The sequence below is a fragment of the Thalassophryne amazonica genome, chromosome 4, assembly GCF_902500255.1.
Source record: "Thalassophryne amazonica chromosome 4, fThaAma1.1, whole genome shotgun sequence".
Lineage (NCBI taxonomy): Eukaryota > Metazoa > Chordata > Actinopteri > Batrachoidiformes > Batrachoididae > Thalassophryne > Thalassophryne amazonica.
The window spans coordinates 134,970,735-134,984,945 of record NC_047106.1 but is presented as its reverse complement, the minus strand read 5'-3'; the positions used below and the strand labels follow the sequence as shown (position 1 = coordinate 134,984,945).

The 14,211-nt window shown below is 42.6% G+C and overlaps 1 protein-coding gene across 1 annotated transcript in view; it reads right to left on the bottom strand.

The window, feature by feature from the left end:
- Positions 1–14,211, bottom strand: part of pak1 (p21 protein (Cdc42/Rac)-activated kinase 1) — a 212,990-nt gene that overhangs the window by 45,123 nt on the left and 153,656 nt on the right. The window contains exons 5-6 of the mRNA XM_034168630.1: positions 9,875–9,909; positions 4,802–4,915 (exon numbers count right to left, since the gene is read on the bottom strand). Of these exons, the coding sequence (XP_034024521.1) occupies positions 4,802–4,915; positions 9,875–9,909 (149 nt within the window). The remainder of the gene's footprint in view (positions 1–4,801; positions 4,916–9,874; positions 9,910–14,211) is intronic.

The following is a 14,211-nucleotide window of genomic DNA, read 5'->3' as shown; positions in this document are numbered from 1 at the left end:
CCTGCTTCGTGCGCAATTCATGTGCAAACTGACCATATTTATACTATGTGTGAAGGGGCCCTAAGGATAGGAGTGTAAATCAACTGGTAAACTGAGAGCCTTGCCTTCTGGCTCAGCTCCTTCTTCACCAGGACAGACCGGTACATCGTTGGTAAAACATCAATTGTTGCACCAATCAGTTAACCGACTTATCCCACTTGTGAACAAGACCACCGAAATACTTAAACTCGTCCACCTGTGATAGTAACTGTCCCCTGACCCAAAGGGGACAATTCACCCTTTTCTCATAGAAGACCACAGTCTCAGATTTGGAGGTGTGGATTCTCATCCCAGTCACTTTACACACTGCCGCAAATCTGCTCAGTGTGCATTGAAGTTCACTGCCCGATGATGCCAACAGAACATCATCATCCTTATCCTATCTACAACATCATCATATTTATCTAATAGATTACAATTTGTTCATGTAAATGGGGAATCTTCTTCACAGACCATAAGGTTAATTATGGAGTTCCACAAGGTTCTGTGCTAGGACCAATTTTATTCACTTTATACATGCTTCCCTTAGGCAGTATTATTAGACAGCATTGCTTAAATTTTCACTGTTACGCAGATGATACCCAGCTTTATCTATCCATGAAGCCAGAGGACACACACCAATTAGCTAAACTGCAGGATTGTCTTACAGACATAAAGACATGGATGACCTCTAATTTCCTGCTTTTAAACTCAGATAAAACTGAAGTTATTGTACTTGGCCACAAAACTTAGAAACATGGTGTCTAACCAGATCCTTACTCTGGATGGCATTACCCTGACCTCTAGTAATACTGTGAGAAATCTTGGAGTCATTTTTGATCAGGATATGTCATTCAATGCAGATATTAAACAAATATGTAGGACTGCTTTTTTGCATTTGCGCAATATCTCTAAAATTAGAAAGGTCTTGTCTCAGAGTGATGCTGAAAAACTAATTCATGCATTTATTTCCTCTAGGCTGGACTATTGTAATTCATTATTATCAGGTTGTCCTAAAAAGTTCCCTGAAAAGCCTTCAGTTAATTCAAAATGCTGCAGCTAGAGTACTGACAGGGACTAGAAGGAGAGAGCATATCTCACCCATATTGGCCTCTCTTCATTGGCTTCCTGTTAATTTTAGAATAGAATTTAAAATTCTTCTTCTTACTTATAAGGTTTTGAATAATCAGGTCCCATCTTATCTCAGGGACCTCATAGTACCATATCACCCCAATAGAGCGCTTCGCTCTCAGACTGCAGGCTTACTTGTAGTTCCTAGGGTTTGTAAGAGTGGAATGGGAGGCAGAGCCTTCAGCTTTCAGGCTCCTCTCCTGTGGAACCAGCTCCCAATTCGGATCAGGGAGACAGACACCCTCTCTACTTTTAAGATTAGGCTTAAAACTTTCCTTTTTGCTAAAGCTTATAGTTAGGGCTGGATCAGGTGACCCTGAACCATCCCTGAGTTATGCTGCTATAGACTTAGACTGCTGGAGGGTTCCCATGATGAGTGTTTCTTTCTCTTTTTGCTCTGTATGCACCACTCTTCACGTGGTGAAGAGAGAGCTGAGTAGGGGGGCAAAGCTCTCAATTTACCGATCGATCTACGTTCCGATCCTCACCTATGGTCATGAGATTTGGCTCATGACCGAAAGAACAAGATCGCGGGTACAAGCGGCCGAGATGAGTTTCCTCCGGAGGGTGGCTGGGCGCTCCCTTAGAGATAGGGTGAGGAGCTCGGTCACTCGGAAGGAGCTTGGAGTCGAGCCGCTGCTCCTCCATGTCGAAAGGAGTCAGTTGAGGTGGCTCGGGCATCTTTTCTGGATGCCCCCTGGACGCCTCACTGGAGATGTGTTCCGGGCACATCCCATTGGGAGGAAGCTCCGGGGAAGACTCAGGACACGCTGGAAGGATTACATCTCTCGGCTGGCTTGGGAACGCCTTGGGGTTCCCCTGGAGGAGCTGGGGGAGGTGTGTGTGGATCGGGAGGTCTGGGCGGCTTTGCTTGAGCTGCTGCCCCCGCGACCCGACTCCGGATAAAGTGGAAGAAAATGGATGGATGGATGGATGGATGGATGCACCACTCTGCATTTAATCATTAGTGATTGATCTCTGCTCCCCTCCAAAGCATGTCTTTTTCCTGGTTCTCTCCCTCAGCCCCAACCAGTACCAGCAGAAGACTGCCCCTCCCTGAGCCTGGTTCTGCTGGAGGTTTCTTCCTGTTAAAAGGGAGTTTTTCCTTCCCACTGTCGCCAAGTGCTTGCTCACAGGGGGTCGTTTGGCCGTTGGGGTTTTTCCGTAATTATTGTATGGCTTTGCCTTACAATATAAAGCGCCTTGGGGCAACTGTTTGTTGTGATTTGGCGCTATATAAATAAAATTTGATTTGATCTGCAAAAAGCAGAGATGCAACTCTGATGTCACCAACCTGGACACCCTCCGGTGCCTGACTGCACCATGAAATCCCCTCCATGAACATCACAGACAGGATTGGTGGTAAGGGGCAGCCCACAGGGAAAGGCTCATATCAGCAACCCATATATCAGCATGGCTCCAATGCATAATTCCATTAAATGTTGACCTTAAAATCTTGTTGAGTAGACTGAAAGTCGTCAAGTGTACAGAGCAAGAACAGTAAAAAAAAATTCCCCTGACCAGGGCAGTAGCGAACAAGAAATAAAAGCACGCGTACCACAATCTTTAGCAAAATTCTGCTGGAAGTGTCATTACCTACTACATGAATAATCATGTTACCCACTAAGAAGTACTCATCCAGTCAAGCTGACAAGCTGTGCTTCAGAAGGGCAGATAGTGACAGTCCAGACAGGTGGACACATATGCTCACTCAGACAATTTTCAGGTCCCTGTGCTCTCTGTTGAGCTGGAGCCACCTGAGGTAGAACTGCTGTACCAAAGATCCAGTTGGGAGGTTGCGAAAATCAAACCTATTTGCCACCTTATCATACAGTACCATACTGTCTGCATTTGTTAACAACTGATGTAAATGAAGTCAAACGGAAATGGAAATGTTCCTGTATCCATACCGACTTGTTTAAAGAAAACTGCATGTAAAAGCAGCACATACTGTATTTATACATACAGTTGTTCTGACTGATACTTTCATTTTTAAAACATATTGCCTAGATTTGTTTTCACTGTGAGCTTAAACCCCTTAAAGATTTTACCATAAAGAAGGCTGAATTATTATTATTATTATTTTTGTAATTTGACAAACTAAAATGTATACAAGCTCAAGAAGGCACAAACCATTTCATAGCACAGTATGAGAGGTACTGAGTCCTACTCTGTCTTGTGTGTGTGTGCACGTTTTAGACCGTGAACATTCCAGTTAGGTGCACTACGCTTGTCACCATAGAAACAGTGGGTCAGCTATGGAAGCAGCCTCTCAACCGCCAGCTTGTCTGGGAGAGGAGCAACAATGTGCATCTGTGTGAGTTACAAAGACAGAGGGCACAAAAAGTATTTATGAAGCTGTTTGCATTTGTGAGTATCTGAAGTGGAAAAGAAATGCAGCAACACCAGACACTGTCTGGGACTGCACTCTTTTGGATAGAGATGTAAGTTTTGAGTCACAGTCTTGTGGGGTCCTTTCAACACTGACTCCACCTCAGTGTTCACATTACACAGACGTCCTGGTCCTTCACCATGGTCCTTCATGATCTTGCTGTCACTTACAATTATTACGTCTAATATATTAATACTCCCTGCTTCTGCTCTTTGTCACCAGCCACAATGTGAGGTGACATCATTGTATCCAGCAAACGCCTTACACCTTATTTTTATTTGAACTTATAACTGAATAAGGAGGTTTCTTCCTGTTAAAAGGGAGTTTTTCCTTCCCACTGTAGCCAAGTGCTTGCTCACAGGGGGTCGTTTTGACAGTTGGGGTTTTACATAATTATTGTATGGCCTTGCCTTACAATATAAAGCGCCTTGGGGCAACTGTTTGTTGTGATTTGGCGCTATATAAAAAAAATTGATTGAATTGATTGATTGAATACATTTAGGCTAACAGTTAAAATAGTTATTATCTATCTGGTCAAAATGGTAATAGCCCAAAAGCTGGAAAACAAAAAGTTCAAGGATCTTACCAGACAAGATTTAACCCAAAATGTACAGTACAAATAGCATACATGTTACAGTTTTAAAAAAGAGTCATTGCACTGATATTGAGAACAAATTTAAATAATTAAGTGCAGTATAACTACAGCACAATATGAGGTTCATCCAAAATGTACCACGGAAACGTGCAGCATGTGAGGCATCATTTGGTGGAAAAAGACAACATGAAATTTCAGCTACAGACTGAAGCCTAGATTTGAGCAGTTTTCATCTATTTAAAAAATAAAATCCTTCTTCATCCACAGACTGATGAACGCACAAGACGAGCCCATGGCTAAGGTGGCTGAGTCTGAAAATGAGATTTTGTGGGGACATTCCCTCCCTTTTTCACATTTAAACTGGGGAGTTTGACTTTGTTTAATAGGCTTTCTGGCAAAGTATGCAGCAGCCTTATGATTTTAAAAAGTCAATGGAATTTTGACTCCATTTCAAGAAAGAGTTTGAGTCAAATGCTGACTGGCAGGCACGGGCATCAGTGACATTCTTCTGCCTCTGCTGTCAGTTAGAAACTATCATCATTAAAATGTTTTTTTTTTTTATTGGGGTTTATGACTGCTGTCTAGACATGGCGCTCGAATAAAAACTTGTTCAGTCTGTGACACAGTAGTGATGTTAGTTTGAGTCTGTGCCTGCGCATCCTTACCGATTTGGTGTGTTCTGGTCGGGGAGCAATAACAGGCGGTGGTTCAGCCTCTTCTTCATCCTCGTCCTCAGATACGGTTGCTATAGTGGTCTTCTCTGACACAGACTTTGAGCTCTGCACAGTGTCACAGGAAGAGAGAGGGTGAGACTTGGGTGATGTCATCAGTATAACCAGACTCCTGCTTTTATGTCACCTCCAGCATTGCTTTGTGTCACTTGTTATTTTCTAGACTTCCGTAGTGTCGGTGTCTGTCCAAAAATGAGTTGTGAAGAGGAAAAACACATTATACTGTAATTTGCAGCAGCCTGTAAGTTTTATTTTTGAAACATGGCACAAGATGCAAAATTAATTCAATCGGCCCATTATTTATTTACAATACAAACACCAAATCAGCAAGTAGAAGCTAATGGGCTAATTAATGTTATTTTATGAGGCATTAAGAACTTGAGTCAACTGGTTCTTGTTACCACTGAACAGACTAGCTGAGGTAAACGTGTAATGTCCATTAAAGGTTGGAAACCATGGCACATGAGTTATTTACTGTATAAAGCAAAAACTGTGTTAAGGATCAGAAGCTAAGGGGCCAATTAATGTTACCGTAGAGGCACAAAGAACTAAACTGCTTCTTTTGGCCAGTGAACAGACAAAACATTTGCACAATGGCTCTGTTAAATTAATATATTTGAAAACTTTTGTAAAAAATTTGTAAACTAGAGCACCGCGCTTGTACAGCAATCAGATGATAATTATTTCATAGTGGACGGAGTATCTGCCCTCTGATCATGGCGGATGTCACCATCCCACTTTGCACCAAAGTGACACGGATGACATGACTGCTGATGGCTGTGGTGTTGCAATTGGTCACCATGCGATGGGAAGCGCACCTGGAGCTGTTCCAAAGGTGAATACTTACTTTATTTACATTATAGTGCCTTGATAAATGATTGATTGATCAGTCCTTCTAATGGTTTGGAAGATGTATCGGTCATTATTATCACTTTACCGGGGCGCTGCTGGGCCGGTATCGTAGATTTACGTCGACGCTATATGGCTATACCCGCCGCTGTGGGTAAACAAATGACGTCATAGCACACACGCAGCCCAAGAACTGTCCGCAGAAGGAAAAAAAATAAAAATAAAAAGACGAGAAGTGTGTGTTTGTCCCAATATGGATAATCCAGATGATTTTCTCATGGATAGTATGACAATGAACAGCAGCCAAAGCAGCCAGCTTGATGAGGACGCACTGCCGAATTTGGAGAGCAGCGCGCGCCAGCCGACACGACAAAAGTGAGCCAACTTTTTATGTACGCGTTACGTTGTGTATCTCAGTAAAAAGTGATAATGCAAATAACATGCTGTTGTCGTGTGCATTATGCATTTTCTTTTTCCCTCCGTCCATGACCAGTCGCCCAAAATGACAGATATTCACCCGAGTTAGATGAGGGCGAATATCTGTCATTTTGGGCGACTGGTCATGAACGTCGGGCCTCTGAAAATGCATAATGCATGACAACAGCATGTTATTGTATTATGATATGTTTATTCCAGCTGTGACACCATGTTCATATGCACAGCACAGCCATCTGGATGGGGTGGTACAACTACAGTGAGGAAAATAAGTAATTGAACACCCTGCAGTTTTGCAAGTTCTCCCACTTAGAAATCATGGAGGGTTCTGAACTTTTCATCTTAGGTGCATGTCCACTCTGAGAGACAATCTAAAAAAAAAAAAAATCTGGAAATCACAATGTATGATTTGTTAATAATTTATTTGTATGTTACTGCTGCAAATACGTATTTGATCACCTACCAACCAGAAAATTCTGGCTCACACAGACCTGTTAATTTTTCTTTAAGACGCCCTCTTATTCTGCACTCTTTACCTGTATTAATTGCACCTGTTTGAACTTGTTACCTGTATAAAAGACACCTGTTCACACACTCAATAAATCACACTACAACCTGTCCACCATAGCCAAGACCAAAGAGCTGTCTAAGGACACCAGGGACAAAAGTGTAGACCTGCACAAGGCTGGGATGGACTACAGGACAACAGGCGAGCAGCTTGGTAGAAGACAACAACTGTTATGATTATTTATTAGAAAGTGGAAGAAACACAAGATGACTGTCAATCTCCCTCGGTCTGGGATTCCATGCAAGATCTCACTTTGTGGGGTAAGGTGATTCTGAGAAAGCTCAGAACTACACAGGAGGGGACCTGGTCAATGACCTGAAGAGAGCTGGGACCACAGTCACAAAGATTACATTAGTAACACATGATGCTGTCATGGTTTAAAATCCTGCAGGGTAGCAAGGTCCCCCTGCTCAAGCCAGCACATGTCCAGGCTTGTTTGAAGTTCACCAGTGACCATCTGGATGATCCAGAGGAGGCATGGGAGAAGGTCATGTGGTCAGATGAGACCAGAATAGAGCTTTTTGGAATCAACTCCACTTACCATGTTTAGAGGATGAGAACAATCCCAAGAAAAACATCCCAAATGTGAAGCATGGGGGTGGAAACATCATACTCTGGGGGTGCTCTTAGGCAAAGGGGACAGGACGACTGCACAGTATTGATGGGAGGATGGATGGAGTCATGTATTACGAGATTTTGGCAAACAACCTCCTTCCCTCAGTAAGAGCACTGAAGATGGGTCATGGTTGGGTCTTCCAGCATGACAATGACCCCAAACACACAGCCAGGGCAACTAAAGAGGGGCTCCGTAAGAAGCATTTCAAGGTCCTGGAGTGGCCTGGCCAGTCTCCAGACCTGAATCAATAGAAAATCTTTGGAGGGAGCTGAAACTCCAAACCTGAAAGATCTAGAGAAGATCTGTATGGAGGAGTGGACCAAAATCCCTGCTGCAGTGTGTGAAAACGTGGTCAAGAACTACAGGAAACGTCTGACCTCTGTAATTGCAAACAAAGGCTACTGTACCAAATATTAACATTGATTTCACAGGTGTTCAAATACTTATTTGCAGCAGTAACATAAAGATAAATTATTAACAAATCATACATTGTGATTTCCAGATATGTTTTTTAGATTATGTCTCTCACAGTGGACATGCACCTAAGATGAAAATTTCAGACTCCTCCATGATTTCTAAGTGGGAGAACTTGCAAAATCGCAGGGTGTTCAAATACTTATTTTCCTCACTGTATGAGAACATGATATGATTGATACATCTCCTAACACATGATGTGGACTCACAATGGATCTGTGATATCATGTTCATTATGGCCTTTGACTCGCCGCAGGGCAGGGAGCCTCGTAGCTACACGTAGTGTTACAGCTATGATGGTCATCAAAATTCACATACATTATGTAACCCTTGAGAGGACATGACAATGTATCTGTTATCTGAGGTTTATTATGGATATAACAGCCAATTCAGATGTGTATATCGTGCCCAATGGCTGTGGGATGCAGCTGAAGGCTTTCCAAAGGTGAGTTTTTATTTACGTCCTGATGGCTCGCCGATGCAGGTGCACTGTCGTGGCTTGTACAGATGTAGATGTGTACATTTCACGATATGTGTTTCACAGCTGTGACACTCTGGTCAGCTGCACTGTAGGGCACCACGCAATGCCTTTGACTCGCTGTCGGGCAGCAGCAGGCGCCGCACAGCTGCACGTGGTGTTACAGCTATGACGGTCATCATAATTCACATACATTATGTAACCCATGAGAGGGCATGATCATTTATCTGTAATCTACAATTTATTATGGATATAACAGCCCGTTCAGCTGCGTGCAAGTGTTTTCGGCTTGATTGTGCAATGTTCACATCTAGTTCACAAAATGAATGTGTGCCAGAGATTCCTCATTACAGTATTTCCTTTGCGCACCCCAAATGGGATGCATGGGATGGGACATGCTGGCAGGATTAAACGTGCCTGCCCATGGTGGATTTCTCTCGGACACGATCAGATTGTTTCAAATGCTGTTTTGATGCCGTGGGAATATTTAGTACACAGTCAGATTGCAGTTACAGTCCACTTCAACTGCCGTACAATATTTTTCCACCTCAATTGCCTGCCCATGGCAAATTTCCCTTAAAAAGTCATCGGACTGTTTCGATTGCTGTTTTGACACTGAGAATATTTTAATCCTCAGTCAGAATGCAGTTACAGTCCACCTCGACTGCCGTTCGATATGGTTTCCATCACGAGCGCACCACGAGTGTAGAGTGCATGTGTTCTGGCCGTAAGAATGCTCAAACTGCTGTAAGACCGTTGTATGCAGATTTTGAATGCACCTCGAATTTGCCAGAATGTGGGTGAAATCCTCATTCGTGCAAAAAAAACACAACAGTGCGATACAGTATCTACAGTACAGTATCTCATTTTATTCCTGTGTTTTCTCTTGAACTTCTCAATCTCTCTCCTGCCTTCTTCTATTCATTACAGTCTAACTCTAAATGCTCTGGTCATGCTTGCCTTCTGATGACAATTTTAGTATTCTCTTCATCATACTTTCTGTTTCTGATTGGCTGGTAGTCGAGCTGCAGAGGGCTGCTGACTTACAGCCACCAGCCACAGAGAGAGAAAGCCTTAAAGAATCTCAAGCTACAGAACCCTCAACTCATCTATTTTTTTATCTCTTTAATCTTTTGATCTCTGACACAAACCAGCACTGGGGCAAATATGATGCAAATTCCTATTTCATTAAAAAAAAAAAAAAAAACCAAAAACAAACAAACAAACAAAAAAAAAAACCAGACTGCAGAGATCCTGAAGAAAAATAAACAAAATAAGATATGGTGGATGGTTGTGAAAGGCACACTAGCCACAATATACAATACCAGGATGATACTGCATGAGGATTTTGGAGAGTGATTTATGTGTGTGCATAAAGCTCGGTATTGTTGTTCCCTTCTTTTTATGAAACGGGAAAACTCAATCCAATGATTACTGCTTAGCTTACTGCTAAGCTGCTTATTATGATGTATAAACACGAGAAAGCTCACTGTATTGCATTCCACAGAAAGCTGTTTCACACTGCATGATCTATATATAAAACTGACACCTATAGGTGTGATTGTGTGATGAAAGAAGCAGGCTTACTGTTATGGTGGAATTAAAAGCATCCGCACTTTTATCTGCAGGGAAAAATGAGAAAACATTTTAGATTCAGGAGCAAAGTAGCACGCCATTTAGTACTTTTCTCACCTGCACTAGTTGGAATGTACTGCGCCCATCATCATCAGAACCGATAACATCCCATTTAAGCACAAAGGCAACAGTTACGGCCACACATAATGACACATAAAGACATATAATGCATGTCCGCTGATGCATAGTGCAACTCATTTGCGGCTTATCCACCCACACACGGATATTTACAGTTGTGGTTAGAAGTTTGCATGGACTCATTATTGGTATGCATACTGTACATACATACAAACATACATCTTTAACCAGTTATCCGGAATCGAGTTGCAGGGGCAACAGCTCCAGCAGGGGACCCCAAACTTCCCTTTCCCCGGCCACATTAACCACCTAACCTCTGGCTGGGGGATATTGAGGTGTTCTGAGGGCAGTGTGTTGATATAATCTCTCCACCTAGTCCTAGGTCTCCTCTCAGCTGGATGTGTCTGGAACACCTTCCTAGGGAGCCACCCTGGGGGAATCTTTACCAGATGCCCCAACCACCAGCTGACTCCTTTCAACACAAAGGAGCAGCGATTCTACTCCAAGCTCGTCACAAATAACCAAGCTTCTCACGCTATCTCTAAGGGACATACCAGACATCCTCCTCAGGAAACCCATTTCAGCCGCTTGTACTAGGTCTTTCAGTCATGACCCAACCCTCATGACCATAGGTGAGATTAGGAACGAAGACTGACCAGTAGATTAAGAGTTTCACCTTTTGGTTCAGCTCCCTTTTTGTCACAACAGTGCGGCAGAGCGACTGCAATACCGTCCTGCTGCGCTGATTCTCCAGCCAATCTCACACTCCATTGCTTGCCATGGTCACTCGTAAATAAGACCCTGAGATACTTGAACTCCTTCACTTGGGGCAAGACCTCATTCCCTACCTGGAGTAGGCATTCCATCAGTTTCCTGCTGAGAACCATGGCCTCAGATTTAGAGGCACTGATCCTCATCCCAGCCGCTCCACTCAGCTGCAAATTGATCCAGTGAGTGTTGGAGGTCACAGGCTGATGAAGCCAACAGGACCACATCATCTGCAAAAAGCAGTAATGAGACCCTGAGCCCAGCAAACTGAAGACCCTGCTCCCCCTGACTACGCCTTGATATCTTGTACATAAATATCACAAACAGGATTGGTGACAAGGACACTGGTGACATTGGAATCCTCTCAACTGCTGCTGTTTGCTCTCTGCTTGTTTACTGTCGAGTGGGAGGAGGAGAGGGAGGTCTTTGAAGCCGGGCTGTTTGAGAAAGCTCTCTTCTGCAGAGTTCTAGCTGCGGTTAGGGCAAATTTCTGCTGGGCTCTCTGGTTCAAACTGTCTGTTCGTCAAGCACAGATTTTCAGAAAAATTAACTGAATTGTTGCTGAAAATGTGTGCTAAAAAGGTAGCCGCTTCACTGTCTCAAGAATGTGAAAAGCCAGCTTAGCATACAGATAAGGAGGAGAAGCCGAAAAAAGGGAAGAAAACAGCGAGAGAGAAAGAAAAAGAGAGAGACTGAGGAAGAAAAGCGAGAGAGAGGGAGGGAGAGAGACAGGCAGGCAGGCAGGCAGAGAAAGGGAGACAGACAGGCAGAGATAGAGACAGACAGGGAGAGAGACAGACAGAGGACTTCATTTTTAATTTTTACTCTGTAACACTTGCTTTGACAATCAATCAATCAATCAATCAATCAATTTTTTTATATAGCGCCAAATCACAACAAACAGCTGCCCCAAGGCGCTTTATATTGTAAGGCAAGGCCATACAATAATTATGTAAAACCCCAACGGTCAAAACGACCCCCTGTGAGCAAGCACTTGGCTACAGTGGGAAGGAAAAACTCCCTTTTAACAGGAAGAAACCTCCAGCAGAACCAGGCTCAGGGAGGGGCAGTCTTCTGCTGGGACTGGTTGGGGCTGAGGGAGAGAACCAGGAAAAAGACATACTGTGGAGGGGAGCAGAGATCGATCACTAATGATTAAATGCAGAGTGGTGCATACAGAGCAAAAAGAGAAAGAAACAATGCATCATGGGAACCCCCCAGCAGTCTACGTCTATAGCAGCATAACTAAGGGATGGCTCAGGGTCACCTGATCCAGCCCTAACTATAAGCTTTAGCAAAAAGGAAAGTTTTAAGCCTAATCTTAAAAGTAGAGAGGGTGTCTGTCTCCCTGATCTGAATTGGGAGCTGGTTCCACAGGAGAGGAGCCTGAAAGCTGAAGGCTCTGCCTCCCATTCTACTCTTACAAACCCTAGGAACTACAAGTAAGCCTGCAGTCTGAGAGCGAAGCGCTCTATTGGGGTGATATGGTACTACGAGGTCCCTAAGATAAGATGGGACCTGATTATTCAAAACCTTATAAGTAAGAAGAAGAATTTTAAATTCTATTCTAGAATTAACAGGAAGCCAATGAAGAGAGGCCAATACGGGTGAGATATGCTCCCTCCTTCTAGTCCCCGCCAGTACTCTAGCTGCAGCATTTTGAACTAACTGAAGGCTTTTTTAGGGAACTTTTAGGACAACCTGATAATAATGAATTACAATAGTCCAGCCTAGAGGAAATAAATGCATGAATTAGTTTTTCAGCATCACTCTGAGACAAGACCTTTCTGATTTTAGAGATATTGCGTAAATGCAAAAAAGCAGTCCTACATATTTGTTTAATATGCGCTTTGAATGACATATCCTGATCAAAAATGACTCCAAGATTTCTCACAGTATTACTAGGTCAGGGTAATGCCATCCAGAGTAAGGATCTGGTTAGACACCATGTTTGTAAGATTTGTGGCCAAGTACAATAACTTCAGTTTTATCTGAGTTTAAAAGCAGGAAATTAGAGGTCATCCATGTCTTTATGTCTGTAAGACAATCCTGCAGTTTAGCTAATTGGTGTGTGTCCTCTGGCTTCATGGATAGATAAAGCTGGGTATCATCTGCGTAACAATGAAAATTTAAGCAATACCGTCTAATAATACTGCCTAAGGGAAGCATGTATAAAGTGAATAAAATTGGTCCTAGCACAGAACCTTGTGGAACTCCATAATTAACTTTAGTCTGTGAAGAAGATTCCCCATTTACATGAACAAATTGTAATCTATTAGACAAATATGATTCAAACCACCGCAGCGCAGTGCCTTTAATACCTATGGCATGCTCTAATCTCTGTAATAAAATTTTATGGTCAACAGTATCAAAAGCAGCACTGAGGTCTAACAGAACAAGCACAGAGATGAGTCCACTGTCCGAGGCCATAAGAAGATCATTTGTAACCTTCACTAATGCTGTTTCTGTGCTATGATGAATTCTAAAACCTGACTGAAACTCTTCAAATAGACCATTCCTCTGCAGATGATCAGTTAGCTGTTTTACAACTACCCTTTCAAGAATTTTTGAGAGAAAAGGAAGGTTGGAGATTGGCCTATAATTAGCTAAGATAGCTGGGTCAAGTTATGGCTTTTTAAGTAATGGTTTAATTACTGCCACCTTAAAAGCCTGTGGTACATAGCCAACTAACAAAGATAGATTGATCATATTTAAGATCGAAGCATTAAATAATGGTAGGGCTTCCTTGAGCAGCCTGGTAGGAATGGGGTCTAATAAACATGTTGATGGTTTGGATGAAGTAACTAATGAAAATAACTCAGACAGAACAATCGGAGAGAAAGAGTCTAACCAAATACCGGCATCACTGAAAGCAGCCAAAGATAACGATACGTCCTTGGGATGGTTATGAGTAATTTTTTCTCTAATAGTTAAAATTTTGTTAGCAAAGAAAGTCATGAAGTCATTACTAGTTAAAGTTAATGGAATACTCAGCTCAATAGAGCTCTGACTCTGTCAGCCTGGCTACAGTGCTGAAAAGAAACCTGGGGTTGTTCTTATTCTCCTCAACTAGTGATGAGTAGAAAGATGTCCTAGCTTTACGGAGGGCTTTTTTATAGAGCAACAGACTCTTTTTTCCAGGCTAAGTGAAGATCTTCTAAATTAGTGAGACGCCATTTCCTCTCCAACTTACGGGTTATCTGCTTTAAGCTACGAGTTTGTGAGTTATACCACGGAGTCAGGCACTTCTGATTTAAAGCTCTCTTTTTCAGAGGAGCTACAGCATCCAAAGTTGTCTTCAATGAGGATGTAAAACTATTGACGAGATACTCTATCTCACAGAGTTTAGATAGCTACTCTGCACTGTGTTGGTATATGGCATTAGAGAACATAAAGAAGGAATCATATCCTTAAACCTAGTTACAGCGCTTTCTGAAAGACTT